The sequence below is a fragment of the Neolamprologus multifasciatus genome, chromosome 7 (genome assembly GCF_963576455.1).
Source record: "Neolamprologus multifasciatus chromosome 7, fNeoMul1.2, whole genome shotgun sequence".
Lineage (NCBI taxonomy): Eukaryota > Metazoa > Chordata > Actinopteri > Cichliformes > Cichlidae > Neolamprologus > Neolamprologus multifasciatus.
In genome coordinates this window covers 32,735,393-32,750,816 of record NC_140445.1, presented here as the reverse complement: position 1 = coordinate 32,750,816, position 15,424 = coordinate 32,735,393, and the positions used below count along the sequence as shown (strand labels likewise).

Below are 15,424 nucleotides of genomic sequence, written 5' to 3'. Positions count from 1 at the left end.
CAGTGATGTTTTGGGGCTGTCGCCGAGCAACACGGACTTTCAACTCCCGCCACAGATTTTCTATGGGGTTGAGGTCTGGAGACTGGCTAGGCCACTCCAGGACTTTCAAATGCTTCTTACGGAGCCACTCCTTTGTTGCCCGGGCGGTGTGTTTTGGATCATTGTCATGTTGGAAGACCCAGCCTCGTTTCATCTTCAAAGTTCTCACTGATGGAAGGAGGTTTTGGCTCAAAATCTCACGATACTTGGCCCCATTCATTCTGTCCTTAACACGGATCAGTCGTCCTGTCCCCTTGGCAGAAAAACAGCCCCATAGCATGATGTTTCCACCCCCATGCTTCACAGTAGGTATGGTGTTCTTGGGATGCAACTCAGTATTCTTCTTCCTCCAAACACGACGAGTTGAGTTTATACCAAAAAGTTCTACTTTGGTTTCATCTGACCACATGACATTCTCCCAATCCTCTGCTGTATCATCCATGTGCTCTCTGGCAAACTTCAGACGGGCCTGGACATGCACTGGCTTCAGCAGCGGAACACGTCTGGCACTGCGGGATTTGATTCCCTGCCGTTGTAGTGTGTTACTGATGGTGACCTTTGTTACTTTGGTCCCAGCTCTCTGCAGGTCATTCACCAGGTCCCCCCGTGTGGTTCTGGGATCTTTGCTCACCGTTCTCATGATCATTTTGACCCCACGGGATGAGATCTTGCGTGGAGCCCCAGATCGAGGGAGATTATCAGTGGTCTTGTATGTCTTCCATTTTCTGATGATTGCTCCCACAGTTGATTTTTTCACACCAAGCTGCTTGCCTATTGTAGATTCACTCTTCCCAGTCTGGTGCAGGTCTACAATTCTTTTCCTGGTGTCCTTCGAAAGCTCTTTGGTCTTGGCCATGGCGGAGTTTGGAGTCTGACTGGTTGAGGCTGTGGACAGGTGTCTTTTATACAGATGATGAGGTCAAACAGGTGCCATTCATACAGGTAACGAGTGGGGGACAGAAAAGCTTCTTACAGAAGACGTTACAGGTCTGTGAGAGCCAGGGATTTTCCTTGTTTGAGGTGACCAAATACTTATTTTCCACCCTGATTTACGAATAAATTCTTTACAAATCCTACCATGTGAATTCATGGATTTTTTTTTTTCACATTCTGTCTCTCACAGTTGAAGTGTACCTCTGGTGCAAATTACTGACCTCTGTCATCATTTTAAGTGGGGGAACTTGCACAATCGGTGGCTGACTAAATACTTTTTTGCCCCACTGTATATATATATATTTTTTTTTTTCCTGAAATCATTAGTACATGAATGAAGAATATAAATATTATGAAAAGAGAAATATTTATTTTAATTTCTTTTTCTTTTATGAATAAAATGCATAATTAGTTCTTATTTTGAAAAATAAACTTTTCTTTTGCTAATAATTGTTTCTAATTGCTTGTAATACATGCAGGTGTTCACACACGTGAAAATTACAAAGATGTTTTCAAATCATAGATCTACCGTCCAGTTTAGGGAGAAATGCATGTAAAATATGCAAATAGGTTACTGTATATCATTGGATTACACCAACACACCACTGCGTAATACACTGTGGAATATATTTCTGACTTCTTCTGTACTCCTACTCCAACTCCTACTGCTGATTTTCCTCTGGAGGACCAGGATTCATCTGTAGCTTGGTGTATGGGGAAATAATTTTTGTTTTGGCAAAAAGTCTTTTTGAGGCTTCACTTAATTTTGGAATCTCACAGATGCAGTGGCCACATTTTAAATAATAATCATGAGCACGTACGACTCTAAGTCACATTATCTGAGCTTTGGCTGCATTCCTCTGAAGCATTGCCACATGGGTGGATTACTGACTAATAGCTGATCTGGATGGAATCAAACTAAAAGCCTTAAGTAACCTCTAAACACTCACTCTTGCATATATATGTCATGCATTTATGATTATAAACTTGTTCAGTAATGAGCACTGTAATGATTATGATCTTGTTTATATATGTATATAAGACATGCGGTGTTAGATCTTTTTTATTAGCTCTGTACAAAGAGCACACATGTTAATACAAGTTTGGAGTGGCTCAGGGAAGAGATAAATGTGACATTGTAATGGCACTAAAATAGCTGCGTTTGACAAATTCCTTTCAGTTGCTTTGGTGTACACACTGTTTTTCTTTTTGACTTTTGGCTTGGTTTGTATTAGCACATTTGTCACCACAACTAAAGGCTTCAAAAGAGTCATTGTAGAAACCCTCATGTGTTAAAATATTCAGTCAACCATTATAACCTTAGGAAGCTAGAGACTGACTAATTTGTTGGTGTATATGGTGTCAGGTCATAGACTACAGATAAGTGATGGATGCAGCCTCCGTGAGGTCTCCCATTAGTTTGGAAAGTCACTCTTGAAGCTTTGAGTTAAACATTTAAGACATTTTTAAGGGCACTCTGTGCTCATACTCGTCAATCAAAACATAGACCTGCTCTAAAGTATACCAAATCTCATTTTCCTTTTACCACATGTGGAGCCATACTTTATATAATAAACAGCATTTACTCATCAGTGAAGTTACAGATGTAGTCAAATGTTGGCTAATTTTGTCATATATGAATTGGATATGATATATATATATATGTATGTGTGTGTGTGTGTGTGTGTGTGTGTGTGTATTTACTATACAAATAACAAACCAATTAAATCATGTTCTTAAACCCACATTTGAGCCAGCACACTGGACTTCTCTGACAAGTACATCATTCAACCACTAAAACTAATTTATCTATTCAGGAATGCAAGTAAATATCTGTAGTTTGCCATCTTAATCAAAAAATAATAATGTCCTTAACATTTTTTTCTGTTTCTTTTCTAAAACAGTAAATTTGAAAATTAAGAGATAACAACAGTAATTAATTAAAATTATTTTTTTAATGCTAAAATATGAAGTGCTTATGCATACTGATACATTAACCATCACAGAAAATATTCTAGTAATTGCCTATACTCTTAGTTTAGGGCATCTGTGCATCTATAGAGCACCCTTGTACTCTATATACCGTATATACTCTGCATGTATGGATTTTTGTCAGATATATTGATGTCATAATTTTTTACTTCACTAAAAATGTTTAAGCACTGGCCTCGCATATGCACAATCTGAGCTGTGTTTACTATTTCTACAAAATAGTGTCTTGACAAATCAGTTACTAATTACAGGTGAAGTCTATGCTCCAACTTATCACCTGTATGGCACATATTGAGAATATTAATATTTAAGTAAGTACGTACTTTGGTTTCTGAACAAGGACCCAGCAGACCTTAGAGAGAGACAAAGGGCTGCTCATAAAGAATGTAAAAGATGTAAAAATACAGTGTATGTGATGTGTCTGGCCAAGCAAAGACATGATGGGGACCGCTGCAACATCGCAGAATGTTTTGTATATTTTAGTGTTACGGTTAAAAGAAATGTTTGAAAAGCCAATGGGGTATTATCTTCATTTCTCAGTAAACATCTACTTCTTACAATTCAACTTTTGCTGTGTTGTATTTTGTTTCTTTTATTAGGTTTTAGCATCTATTTTTGTTGTTATTATGTTTCACCAATCTACAACCTATTTAACCATTAAATATCCAGTTGTTTCCCACTTTATCTGTGGTTGTGTCTTTCGCTACCATGCATTTCATGAATAATTCATTCTGGTATTTATTAGATGGATATTTTGTATCACTATGATGTCATTATTTTCTCTCCTATGAATAATAAGATTTTTAAGGGAATGTAAGAAATTAGTAGATTTCTCATGGAGGGTAAAACAGGTTTCCTCTGAGACCAGCCAAAACAAAAGGAATACAACATACTATACTCCTCTACAAGAAGAATACTGTAGTCCAGCATAATGTTAAAGGATAATACTGAGCTACTGATGTATTTATGTTGTCCTGAAACATATAAGGCATCTTTTATATCACGCTTAAGTATTTTTTAATACTTGAGCAATATACTGTCTTTTGTCGCATCATAAAAAAGGTGTTTGATAGTGAAGGTTACAGTACGTATAATTTAATGAAAAGAGAATGCAATATACTGGAATAGATGCAACAATCTATTTGAGAGTCTTTTATCATTATTTGATTATATTGCAGCTCTTTCCTAAGAGGTCCTTCAAATTCAGTTTTCTTCTTGGCAAAATAGTCATTAAAGTAAAAGGAGAATACAACACCTAGTGTAGATACGGGACATATTGTGAGGGTGAGTATTGAGAAATCTGTTAAAACTGTTATTTGTATGAGGTGAATTTATTCATCTAGATACAAAGGAATTGTACTTATGTAATTTATTATTTTTTTGTGTCCTCTGCCAAACTGACACTGTTTCTTAGATTTTTAGGTTATTTATTTAATAACTATAGAGACAAAAAAAAAGGAAATCTTTATTATTATATCCTGCACTCAGCCTTTTTGTATCCTGCATCTCCAGGTCCGCCTGTCATTGTCATACCTCCCAAAAACACCTCTCTGAACATGTCCCAAGATGCACATCTCCAGTGCCAGGCAGTGGCAGATCCCCCCAACATGACATACGTGTGGGAAAAAGGTGGAGAAAATGTCTATCACATAGAGTGAGTGAACTACCATTTTGATCATTATCCTTTTTTCTTTTTTCTTTTTTTTCCAGGAATGTTGTAAAAGCTTAGTGGTTGTTACGTAAATCTAATTTTGTGCTTTTTGTTCAAGATTGCCTTCATTATCGTTTGCATCATAAAAAAAGGAAAATCACAAAAAGCGGACAATTACTGAGATTTGTCACATTAAATCTTTAATTTTTTTTTTTTTAAAAAGGAAAAAGAACCCAACATGTTGGGCAGGTTGTACAAGAGATGTGATTTACTTTATAGTGACTGTATTGAAAATTTACCAGAAGCATAACCTCACCTCCTCCTACAGTATGTCTTAGTGCTAGGCATTATAGCACACAAAAGCCCAATTCAGTGGGTTTAACAAATCCAGAACATTCCTTAAAAGTCTGTCTGACATCTACTTGTGTCAGTTCATTACATTTTGGTGAATGAGGGCGAGTCTTCAGACTCTGCATTAAATAAAGGGATACATGAGATCACAAAATGTACTCATGAAATTTACAGCAATTTGAGCCAGATGTCATCAATTTTATATGTTTTCTCATTCAATTATTTATAAGGCACTCAAACCCCCTGTCACTCAAGTTCAAAAATGTCAGGTAAACGTGGATCCATACGTTCTGTTGATCTGGAAACATGGATACATTCATGTAAAGATCACTTTATTATGAAACCCTCATTGATGCTGCATATAATGCATGGTAAATGCACTACATAGTATGGTTTCTTTGAGTTTAATAGCTAATGTTTGCATGCACTAAAATAGCAACAAATTTACCAGGCAAATGTAAAATTGTTATAAAACTGCAACAGCACCAAGGAAAAATACACCCAATACAGCCTGTATGTTTTTTTTTTGTTATTCATAAAAACTGAGTATTTAGTGTCCCGTGGGAGTGTCTAAGGTGATCTGTGGTTTGTCTGCCAGAATATGCACATCACTGTGCTCAAGCTTTTTAGTGCCAAAATAAGAAATGCTTTTAAAAATAACACCATGAATTGCTTTTATTTGTCATGTTACTTCAGGGCACCTTTTCTAGCTGGAGATAGTCTTTCAGGCTATGCATTTGCAGTTGTTTTCATGCTTCAGAATTCATCATGGACCAATCACACGTCCCCACATACTTTTGAATAAGTATATAAGCACCTGACTTGACTTGTTGTTTTCTAGATACAAGTAAAACATCTAGACAGACCTGAATTAACGAAAATGAGCACTGAGTGATTTCTTTTCACTCTGAGGTAACATTGACTGCACAAACTGTTTTTACAGTCCAGTGGTGATCTAAGGGCCACGTTAAAGAACTCACAACTAAAAGGTTTCTTTGCTGGCACAGAATTGAAAGCGCTTTGCTGTAATCAAGTCTGCTAGTGATGAAAGAATGCTTTATTCCTTCGGTATATGCCTAGGAGAGAGGGTGAGCTGTACACCAGAAATATTCCAGAGATGATAGAAGGTGGATTTTTTTTTTTTGCTACTTCAGATGTGAAATTTAAATAAGGAAAAAAAGAAACACACACACACACTGAGGTTACTTGTTTGGGGCTTGACATTTTGTGCTAAGGATTTTAAGTCACAGATGAGCCTCTGTTTTCATATTTTACCTGCAGTTCTTCTTAACTAGTGTGGCTTGTCTATGTTTGTCCAGGTGTAGACAACAGGGTAACACCCATTAGCTGATATAAAAAACAACATTGTATCACATTGAAGTTTTCTAAATCAGTGTTTATTTTCTTATGAATGAATGCCTCATATGCACTGGGCTTGGCTCATTCAGCAAATATACGGGGCATTAAATATTAATGAGCACAGTGATTAAAAGTAGGGAAAAAACATATATTGCACTGCACTGACCTCAGTTCTGTCTCAAATTTTCTTTCTAGTATCAGCTGGTCAAAAGGTATGAAATTAAAAGTTAGCTGATAGATAATGAATCAGTGGAATCAGAAATGTATCTCGGCAGGTGTTAGATGCAGAAGGTTATTAGTTTGTAAATACTGGAGACAGCATCTATTTTGTGTTTGTAAATGTGCAATTTCACCACAATGTTATAAGACAATAAATAGGCCAAAATACTTCATTTATCTCATGGTTTTTAACTTATTTTTTTTACCCCTAAACTACGTAAAGGGCAATAAAAGATAACATTATGTTGTAGTCTCCAAAAACAAAGAAAAATACAGAAATAGGATAAAAAATAAAAAAGAGAAGAAATTCTGATGTTGCAGTAGCATCAGTCGTGTCACTTTAAAAGAAGAAAAAAGATATTGCCCTGAAAACTGTAAATCACCGAATGAGCTTTTCTGTATGAGAGGTTTCATAAAAGCTCTGTTTTGTGCCAGAGAGAAGATGGAGTGAGCAGGGAATGGTTCATGATTGCCAGCATATCATGCACCAGACAATTGAACAGTCTCTTAAAAAACAGTGGCTGGGATAGGGTCAGTTGAGCAGGTTGGGGGCTTAATTTGCATTACTTCTCCCCTTGAGCATTTCTCTATCACAGGTATTACTGTTCATTATACTCAGGTTAATACTCAACCGGATTTCGATTGGGGGGGGGGGATTCAGAGAGGCTTTTTGGACCTGATATATATTGCTGTTAACAGCTGAGCAGAGCGTATGAGGATTATTCTGATTATCTATGACTAATGCTGGGAAATAAGCCTTTTTTTTTTTTTCATTTCTTTGTTAAAAATAGTGAGGTGCTCTTTGACAGTGCCAAAATAGATTTCCTATATTCATTTCTCCATTTACACTCAGATTTCATGCTGTTGTTTGGGTTTAAGATGCAATCATGGCAAAAAAAATAAATAAAAATCAACACATCCCTTTGAATTTGTCATATTTTCAATGTATTTTGACCTTTGTACCTTTAAGAAAGACACTATTCTCAAACTAATTATTTCATGTTCACAGCATTAATTACAAAAAGTAAAATCATTCACGTGGAAACAGTAAGTAAAGTCGTACTGCTGTAACACCTTCAGATCCATACATTTCGGATCAGGTGTTCCAGATTGGGTGCCAATGACACTCTTTAGAAGTGAGAGCTGGAACCTGTCTTATTTAAAAAGTATGACATCAAGAGTCTGGTGTTTTCTTTGCTATTGAAGTGTGTCCTCTCATGTCAAGATCTAAAGAGCTCTGTAAGGGAATAAGAAAAAAAGTTTTGGGTGCCTATGAGTCTGGCAAGGGACTTAAAAAGATTTTGTACAAGAATGGCTGCCCCAGCAAATTTAGCCCAAGAGTAAAGTGTTTGATGGAAAAAGAAGTCTCCAAGAACCTCCTAGTTTATTCCAGGACCAACAGGAAACTCTTGCTACTGTTCGTCTCAAAGTACATGTGCTGACCTGCAGATGAGATGTGCAAGGAAAAGACTTGGCTGCCTAAAAGTAACATTAGGCCAAAACTAAAGACTTATGCCTGGCTTTTTGGGTTGCTGTGTTCCAGACTGATAACTCAAATGTCAATTTGTCAAGTCACAAATGCTGTGACCATCACAAATGTGATGTGATGAGCATGTCACATATGTGACATGACCATGTCACATATGGACATTTGTGTGTAGTGTCATGATTTGGGGTCGCTGTGGACTGGGGAGTCTCTGAGTCTCTGAGTCCCAGTTATGTGCAGTTATTATCTTTTCTGTGTAAGATATTATGAATTTATTAAGTAAATAGTTTAAAACTGAACCTGAGGGGTACCCTTTGATGGTATAATGATTCCCATCAAATTAGCAAATCAGCCAAGGAATGGCTGCAAGAGAAGTTATGAAGAGTTATGGAAAGGCCTAGTCAGGTTCTAGTTGTAGGAGGATTTAAATGGGCTGTACGTGAAAAAAAGCCCTCTATCATAATACAGTTGACTGAAATCTACATGTGGCAGTGGCAGAAAATTTTACAAAAGCCTGGTGGATAATTGTGCAAAAATACCTACAAGTTATTGATGCCAAACAGGGCAGTATTAGCTTAAGAGAGCAAGAGTAACGTGAATATTAAATGTTTTTGCTGAGTTATTAGAATAGAAACTGCTAATTAAAATGTTAATTATTCCATGTATGAAAAAACAAACAAACAACAAGCAAACAATTTATTTTTTTGAATGAGCCCTGTACATCTATCATTTTTCATAAGTAAAACACCTTAGGAAAACCTTTTTGTTTTTTTGTTTTTTCCACTTTATTGATTGATTTATTTATTTTTACCACAAGGGGAATCAGTAACTCCCTGAAAAATTATACCCATGCTAGCGAAATATGATACAAAAAGTGAGAAGGTAGTTTAGTGCTGAAGCCTTGGCACAGTAGCACTTTTGTGTTATACCCTAACACATGCATGGCTTTCTGTCTACACCAATAATGGCAACATGCTGTTGCAGGTATTATCCTTGCCTTATTCGTTCAGCATGTTAGCTTGCAATTAGTTGCTAATTACTGCTTAAAAAAGTAGAGCTGAAGCAAATGGTAATTTTATTAGGTGATTACAGGTATTTAATTATAATGTACTGGATAAACTAAAGCTGACACTTTTAACCTGGGGAAAAAACGAATATAAGGAAATGTAAATATGTGGCTACATTCTCTATATGTCTATTTTTCATAGCAATTCATTCCATAGTTGATGACATATTTTAGTTTTGACATGACATCACAACACACTCATGCCACTAGTGCTGCTGAATAAAATTGATGATAAAGAAAATCACCCTTTGACCTCTTGTTTTATTTTGTCCTGTAAGATGGTAAAAAACAACTTCTTACCATCTCCAGTTTTATTCTGCAGATTGTCCTCTGTGTGTCTGCCGTTTGTTCCTGAGGCAGGTAACATACCGAGGGTTTGATAGAGATTTGTTTGCTAAAGAAGCTGGCCACTGCTGTGACTGACTGATACAGTAAATGTGCCGTAAAGCCTCATAATTCAGTTAAAAGAGCCTGAAAAGCTCTGTAGGCCTTCAGCATTGGCGATAAATCTTTGTGGTCACTGACAGTGACCCATATCACATTTTTCGATTGATTCTCTGTTAACATGAAACTGAAACAACTAAAATATTCAGTGGCACTTGCTATTTTTCTTAAATGCAAGAGGAAAACAGTAGTGGTAAGAAATATCCAAGTTTCTTATAGTACATGAATGTGAATGTGGCTGAAGGTGGTCCCTTAAACATAACACCAAAGTCACAGAGCCTGTTAGATGGATTTGTTTGTTTGTCTTTTTTTCTTTCTCTTTAAATATAAGGATGTATAAAATGAGTGGGCACACTGCCTCTCACTCTAACTGAAATAAAATGAAATGTCCTTAACCTCCATCTGCACAGAACAGTGAATAACAATATTAATAATAACAAAAAAAACCCTCCTACACTTTTGATGTTCTGAAAATGTGCTAGAGAATATTTCCCTCTTATTCTAAAGTAGCTGGTTTGCTCTCATACTGATGTTTTTCTCAAGGTCTCTAAAGTCACGAGTGAAGATCATGGTAGATGGGACTCTACTTATCTCCAGGCTGATCCCAGAGGACTCTGGCAACTACACCTGTGTGCCAACCAATGGCCTGCTCATGCCGCCAACTGCCTCTGCCATCCTTACAGTGATGCGTACGTTTGTGTGTGGTCTGTGGCTAATATATAATAAGATGTCATAAGAAGAAATATTTACTGTGTACTTCATTTATCCCAGATTGGTCAATTCTTTTTAGCTACTACACACAACATCTTAAATAAGTTAAACATACACTGTAATGTACTATATAGCAAGTAAAATATTTCAGTAACTCCAGCAGAAACAACATTTCAAATGGCTACAAAAGTAGTAAAGCAATTAATAGTAAAGCATTAATTGGCTCACAAGTGTCTGTTTTAAGTCAGCTGAAATTAACTGTTAAACATCAGGGTACAGACGACTGTCTGCTAAACAGATGTGTTGCATTATAGAGATATTGTATCAAGTATGAAACAATTTTCCGTGTCTGTCCTTGTGGCAGTGGAGCTGAATCTGTCTGTTAGAGAAAGCGCTTCAATGTTTGCTTAGTAACCTCTGCAGTACAGCATAAAAGTTGTCCAGTTTTCATCCAATCACTGAGCCACTATGAGTCCTTAAAAGACTATTTGTAATTTCCTTCAAATTTCATTTCTTTTCATTATTGTCTCTATTATTATGAATATTATTGTCATTAAGGCCTGAGCACTCAGTGTAAAGGCCCCATTGTATCTGCTCAGTTTAATATTATTTCGACAAAATAATTGCCTGTTTGAGGGCCTGAATTTGCATGAAAACTTGTGAAATCTGGCAGTAATTTGGCATTAATTAATTTTAGAAACAACTTCAATAGCAAGGTAAGAGTCCACATAGATGGACTGCCTATGTAACATTTCTGGATTTTAAAACCTTGGTCACCTAGAATAATCTAGTCATTCTCAGTAACCCTCAAACCATTAAAACACACAAAGATGCAAAAAATATTATCAAAGATGTACTTCTATGGGGTCTGAGCATGACACATTAGATAGTGTTTCAGTGGATGGTGCTGACAGAAATCGATCAAGTGTTGGCATCACAGATGGCAGGAGGTTAACACACATAGTAGGGGAAGCTGACACACCTGTATGTAAGTCAGGTGTTGAGTAGCTTGGTCATCCAGAAAGAACCAGAGTCCATTTGCATCACACTACAAATAAACTTTGACTTGTTCATCTTGTTTTAGTTCACTATGCTGCACTTTCAGCACTGATAACTTCTGAACAACTTTCCTCAGCACAGATAACCAAAGCTTTAGGATCAACTGTGTTGTGTGAATACAGAGTAAAGAAACTCAGCCTTTGCACAATCCTCCTTTTCATCTAAGTCCATTAAGGCAAGGACGAAGCTCCCCTATGGCTTGAAAATGTCTAGATTATTCTTTTTTCTTTAGAGGCAAAAAAGAAAGTGGATTCTAAGAAACCAGCCGTGTTATATATTTTATATTGTTTATATATTGAAAGGGTGGTCTCCTTATTGAATGATGGGTACATGTACATATAGAGGTTTTACAGTGTGTGTATACTTCTATTATATTTCTGGAGTGGAGATGATGTATGTATTTTTGAAAACATATTTCTATTTTTATCTAGTATCTTTGATAGGCTTTAAAATACAAATATGTATCAAAATTAGGTTTTACTTGCCCAGGGGCAAGAGATGTTTAGTCCATGGTCCTGACAAAGATAAAAACAAAATTATAACTAAACTGGTAAATAGAATATTTAGGAAACCATAACATGATTAGTGTGAGTACATATACTGTATGATGCATTTATCTGCCAATGCCAATTAGGATTTACTACATATCTGACATGTTTTGCTTACTGGGGGTTGCTGATGACAAAGGGTCAATTAGTCTGAGCTTTCTTTCATATGTCCCATGTATTCCCTTCATGTTGAGTAGCAGTCTTCACTTTAGAAACATTGTAGCATCGTAAGGTAGACAAACACTGTGATGGACAGTCACAAACAATATTTTAAGCTTCATTTTAAGCACTAAGTCATAAAAAAACATGTCCTGATTAGTTTAATTACCACTAAGAAAGCCCCAGTCATATTTTTTATATATTGAAACAGTGATCTCAGAAAAAAAATATAAAAGACAGTAGGAAAGTGAAAGCAACTGATAACTTTAATGCCAAGAGGCAAAGGATATCCGTACCTTCTTTCAGCAGAGGTACAGAGGAAATAACAAAGGTCCTGGATGAGACTGATAACTAGTGTTTATTAAGGAAATCTATATAAATTAAATCAAAAAGATGAAAATAAGATTTCAGAGACATTAAATATGGTGTTTTATTGCACTGCTGTCAGCAGTAGAATTGGTTCTGAACTAAACTGTAATGAAAAAATGCACAGTTCCTAGAACTGATGTAGAAAACTAGACCATACATTCCCTTGAAACCCCAATTTTTGTCTTGTTTTTTCCGCTTATTGTATTTTTTATTGGTGAGGCTTCTTTAAGGTTTTGTAAACAGTTCCCTATTAACATTTTGCTCTTGCCTGTGAAATATATTATTTTGTCAGGCACTCAGTCAACTGCAAATAACAGTCTGCAACTTCTTATACTGAATACACAGACTTGCAGAAAATGCAATACAACAAAACAAATGTTTTTCAAAATAAGTTATGGATCATGGCACAGTTCCTCTGCAGTGGTATGTGCAGTTTTCCTCAGTGTTGACACAGTAAAGTATTTTAATGCTTAACTATTACTAAAATATATAATGTTTTATCTATATAACTGTTCTCAGACCCTGCCCAGGCACTAAAAATGCCCCAGGAAACATACCTCCCCACAGGTATGGATGGTGTGGTTTCCTGCCCAGTGATAGCTCAGCCCCCGCTGCTCCGTGTGGATTGGATGAAGGACGGAGAACCAGTCGACCTGTCTTTGGTAATAAGAATAATAATTTCCACATAACCGCACATTTTCCTTAGTAATCAGCCTTTGCTGTGTCCTTAAAAAAATGATATCCCCTGTTCTGTGCACCCAACACTAGACTACTGATTTGTGATACTCACAAGGAATCACTGGCTGTTTTCTATTAGTACAGAATGCCCAATTTGTCCAACACTGCTGTGAGCTTTATGAATCAATAGCTGTGAGCATTTACTATATTTATGTACTATGTAGTTATTTAAACATTATAAAATCACATTTCCTGTGCTGACTCATCAAAATATGTTCTGTTTCTTAGGTCTAAGGCCATGCAATCACATACATTTTAATAGAGTGGCAGAATTTTTTCAGTCTTAAAAGCTTTGAAAGCCATCCTTAAGGCATTCCTTACTGCCCCGTGTACTTCCATCTTTTTATATATTTTTTCTGCTTTCACTTCAATCTACTGCTCATTTCATCTCATTGGATAAATGGGTGTAGGAACCATTATAGATGGGGGAGGGGAGAAGCATTTTTTTTTCTAAACCTTTGTCCTTTCTTTAAAAAAAATCATAGTTGCACACACACACACACACACACACACACACACACATACATATATATATATATATATATATATATATATATATATAGGGCGTTGTTGGAATGCTACTATGCAAGTAACCCTGGCGGAAGGGGTTACATGAATAGGATGAGGGACATCCACAATGACGGCGAAACAACTAGTAGCTCAGTGTTCCAACATTCGAAAGAAGGGACTGCTCTCACAGCTAGAGAGGTACAACATAAATGCTACGGCAAGGGGGAGCCAGGACGCCAGGTCAGGGGGGGTAGGGTGGGGGTAGGGTGGGGGAGATATCATCACCCCCACCCGAGATTGGGTACAAAGCCCCAAGTGCGATAGGAGAAGGATCGTTGAGTGCGAGAAGAACTGACCTGAAAGATAGGATCATGGCCAAGCTTGAAACCTGAACCCGTAGCCGGTTACCAAGATTACGTGAAGTAAATGGTAATGGTAAATGGCCTGCATTTGTATAGCGCTTTACTCAGTCCCTAAGGACCCCCAAAGCGCTTTACACTACATTCAGTTATTCACCCATTCACACACACATTCACACACTGGTGACGGCAAGCTACATTGTAGCCACAGCTGCCCTGGGGCGCACTGACAGAGGCTGCCGGACACTGGCGCCACCGGGCCCTCTGACCACCACCAGTAGGCAAACACGGGGTTAGTATCTTGCCCAAGGATATTTGGCATGCAGCCAGGAGGCAGCCTGGGATCGAACCACTGACCTTCTGGTTAGTGACTGACCTGCTCTGACACCTGAGCTACAGGTGATGATGTTAATGCAGCACTACGGATGATACCTACTGCCACGCTTACCGAGACTAACAAGCTGATCTACAATACAGCAGCAGTGATCAGTGAGATGCTTGGCTATAAGTTGAACAGCCACAAGGAGCAGTACCCTCCATGGAGAAGGAGGCTAGAGGGCAAGATCAAAGTAGCACGGAAGGAGGTTAGCCAACTAACGGAGTTGCAGAAAGGTGCGATAAAGAAGGTGCATAAAAAATACAGCAAGCTGTCCATACATGAGGCCTTGGAAACTGCCAAGCAAAGACTCACAGCCTTGGCCAGCCACTTGAGGAGGTACACCAGAGAGATAGAAGGCAGGATAATAAACCAGCTGTTCTCCACAGAACCAGCAAAGGTGTACTCTCAGTGGCAAGGGAACAATAAGAGAACAGCACCACCAAGGCTGGAGACAGAGCAATACTGGAAGAGCATATGGGAGAAGGACGCAACCCATAACGACAATGCTCAGTGGCTAGTGGATCTGAGGGCAGACCATAGCAACCTCCCTGAACAGGGTCCAGTAACCTGCCATAGAGGACAGTTACAAGTACCTGGGGATCCCGCAGGCAAATGGGAACCATGAAGAGGCCGCTAGGAAAGCTGCAACCACCAAGTACCTGCAGAGGGTCAGGCAAGTCCTGAGGAGTCAGCTGAACGGTAAGAACAAGATCCGGGCTATCAACACCTACGCCCTGCTTGTGATCAGGTACCAAGCTGGTATAATAAGTTGGCCAAAGGAGGAGATAGAAGCCACTGACATAAAGACAAGAAAGCTCCTTACCATGCATGGAGGGTTTCACCCCAAGTCCAGCACCCTGAGGCTGTACGCTAAGTGGAAGGAAGGGGGCCGGGGACTGGTGAGTGTCAGCACCACAGTCCAAGATGAGACAACGAACATCCAAGAATACATTGGGAAGATGGCCCCAACTGACCGAGTGCTCAGTGAATACCTCAGGCAGCAGAAACCCAAGAAAGAGGAGGGAGACGAGGATCCATCATGGAAGGACAGG

At 38.0% G+C, this 15,424-nt stretch overlaps 1 protein-coding gene across 1 annotated transcript in view; it reads left to right on the top strand.

The window, feature by feature from the left end:
- igsf9a (immunoglobulin superfamily, member 9a) overlaps positions 1–15,424 on the top strand; it is a 62,427-nt gene that overhangs the window by 22,580 nt on the left and 24,423 nt on the right. The window contains exons 7-9 of the mRNA XM_085166854.1: positions 4,477–4,618; positions 10,084–10,229; positions 12,906–13,048. Of these exons, the coding sequence (XP_085022980.1) occupies positions 4,477–4,618; positions 10,084–10,229; positions 12,906–13,048 (431 nt within the window). The remainder of the gene's footprint in view (positions 1–4,476; positions 4,619–10,083; positions 10,230–12,905; positions 13,049–15,424) is intronic.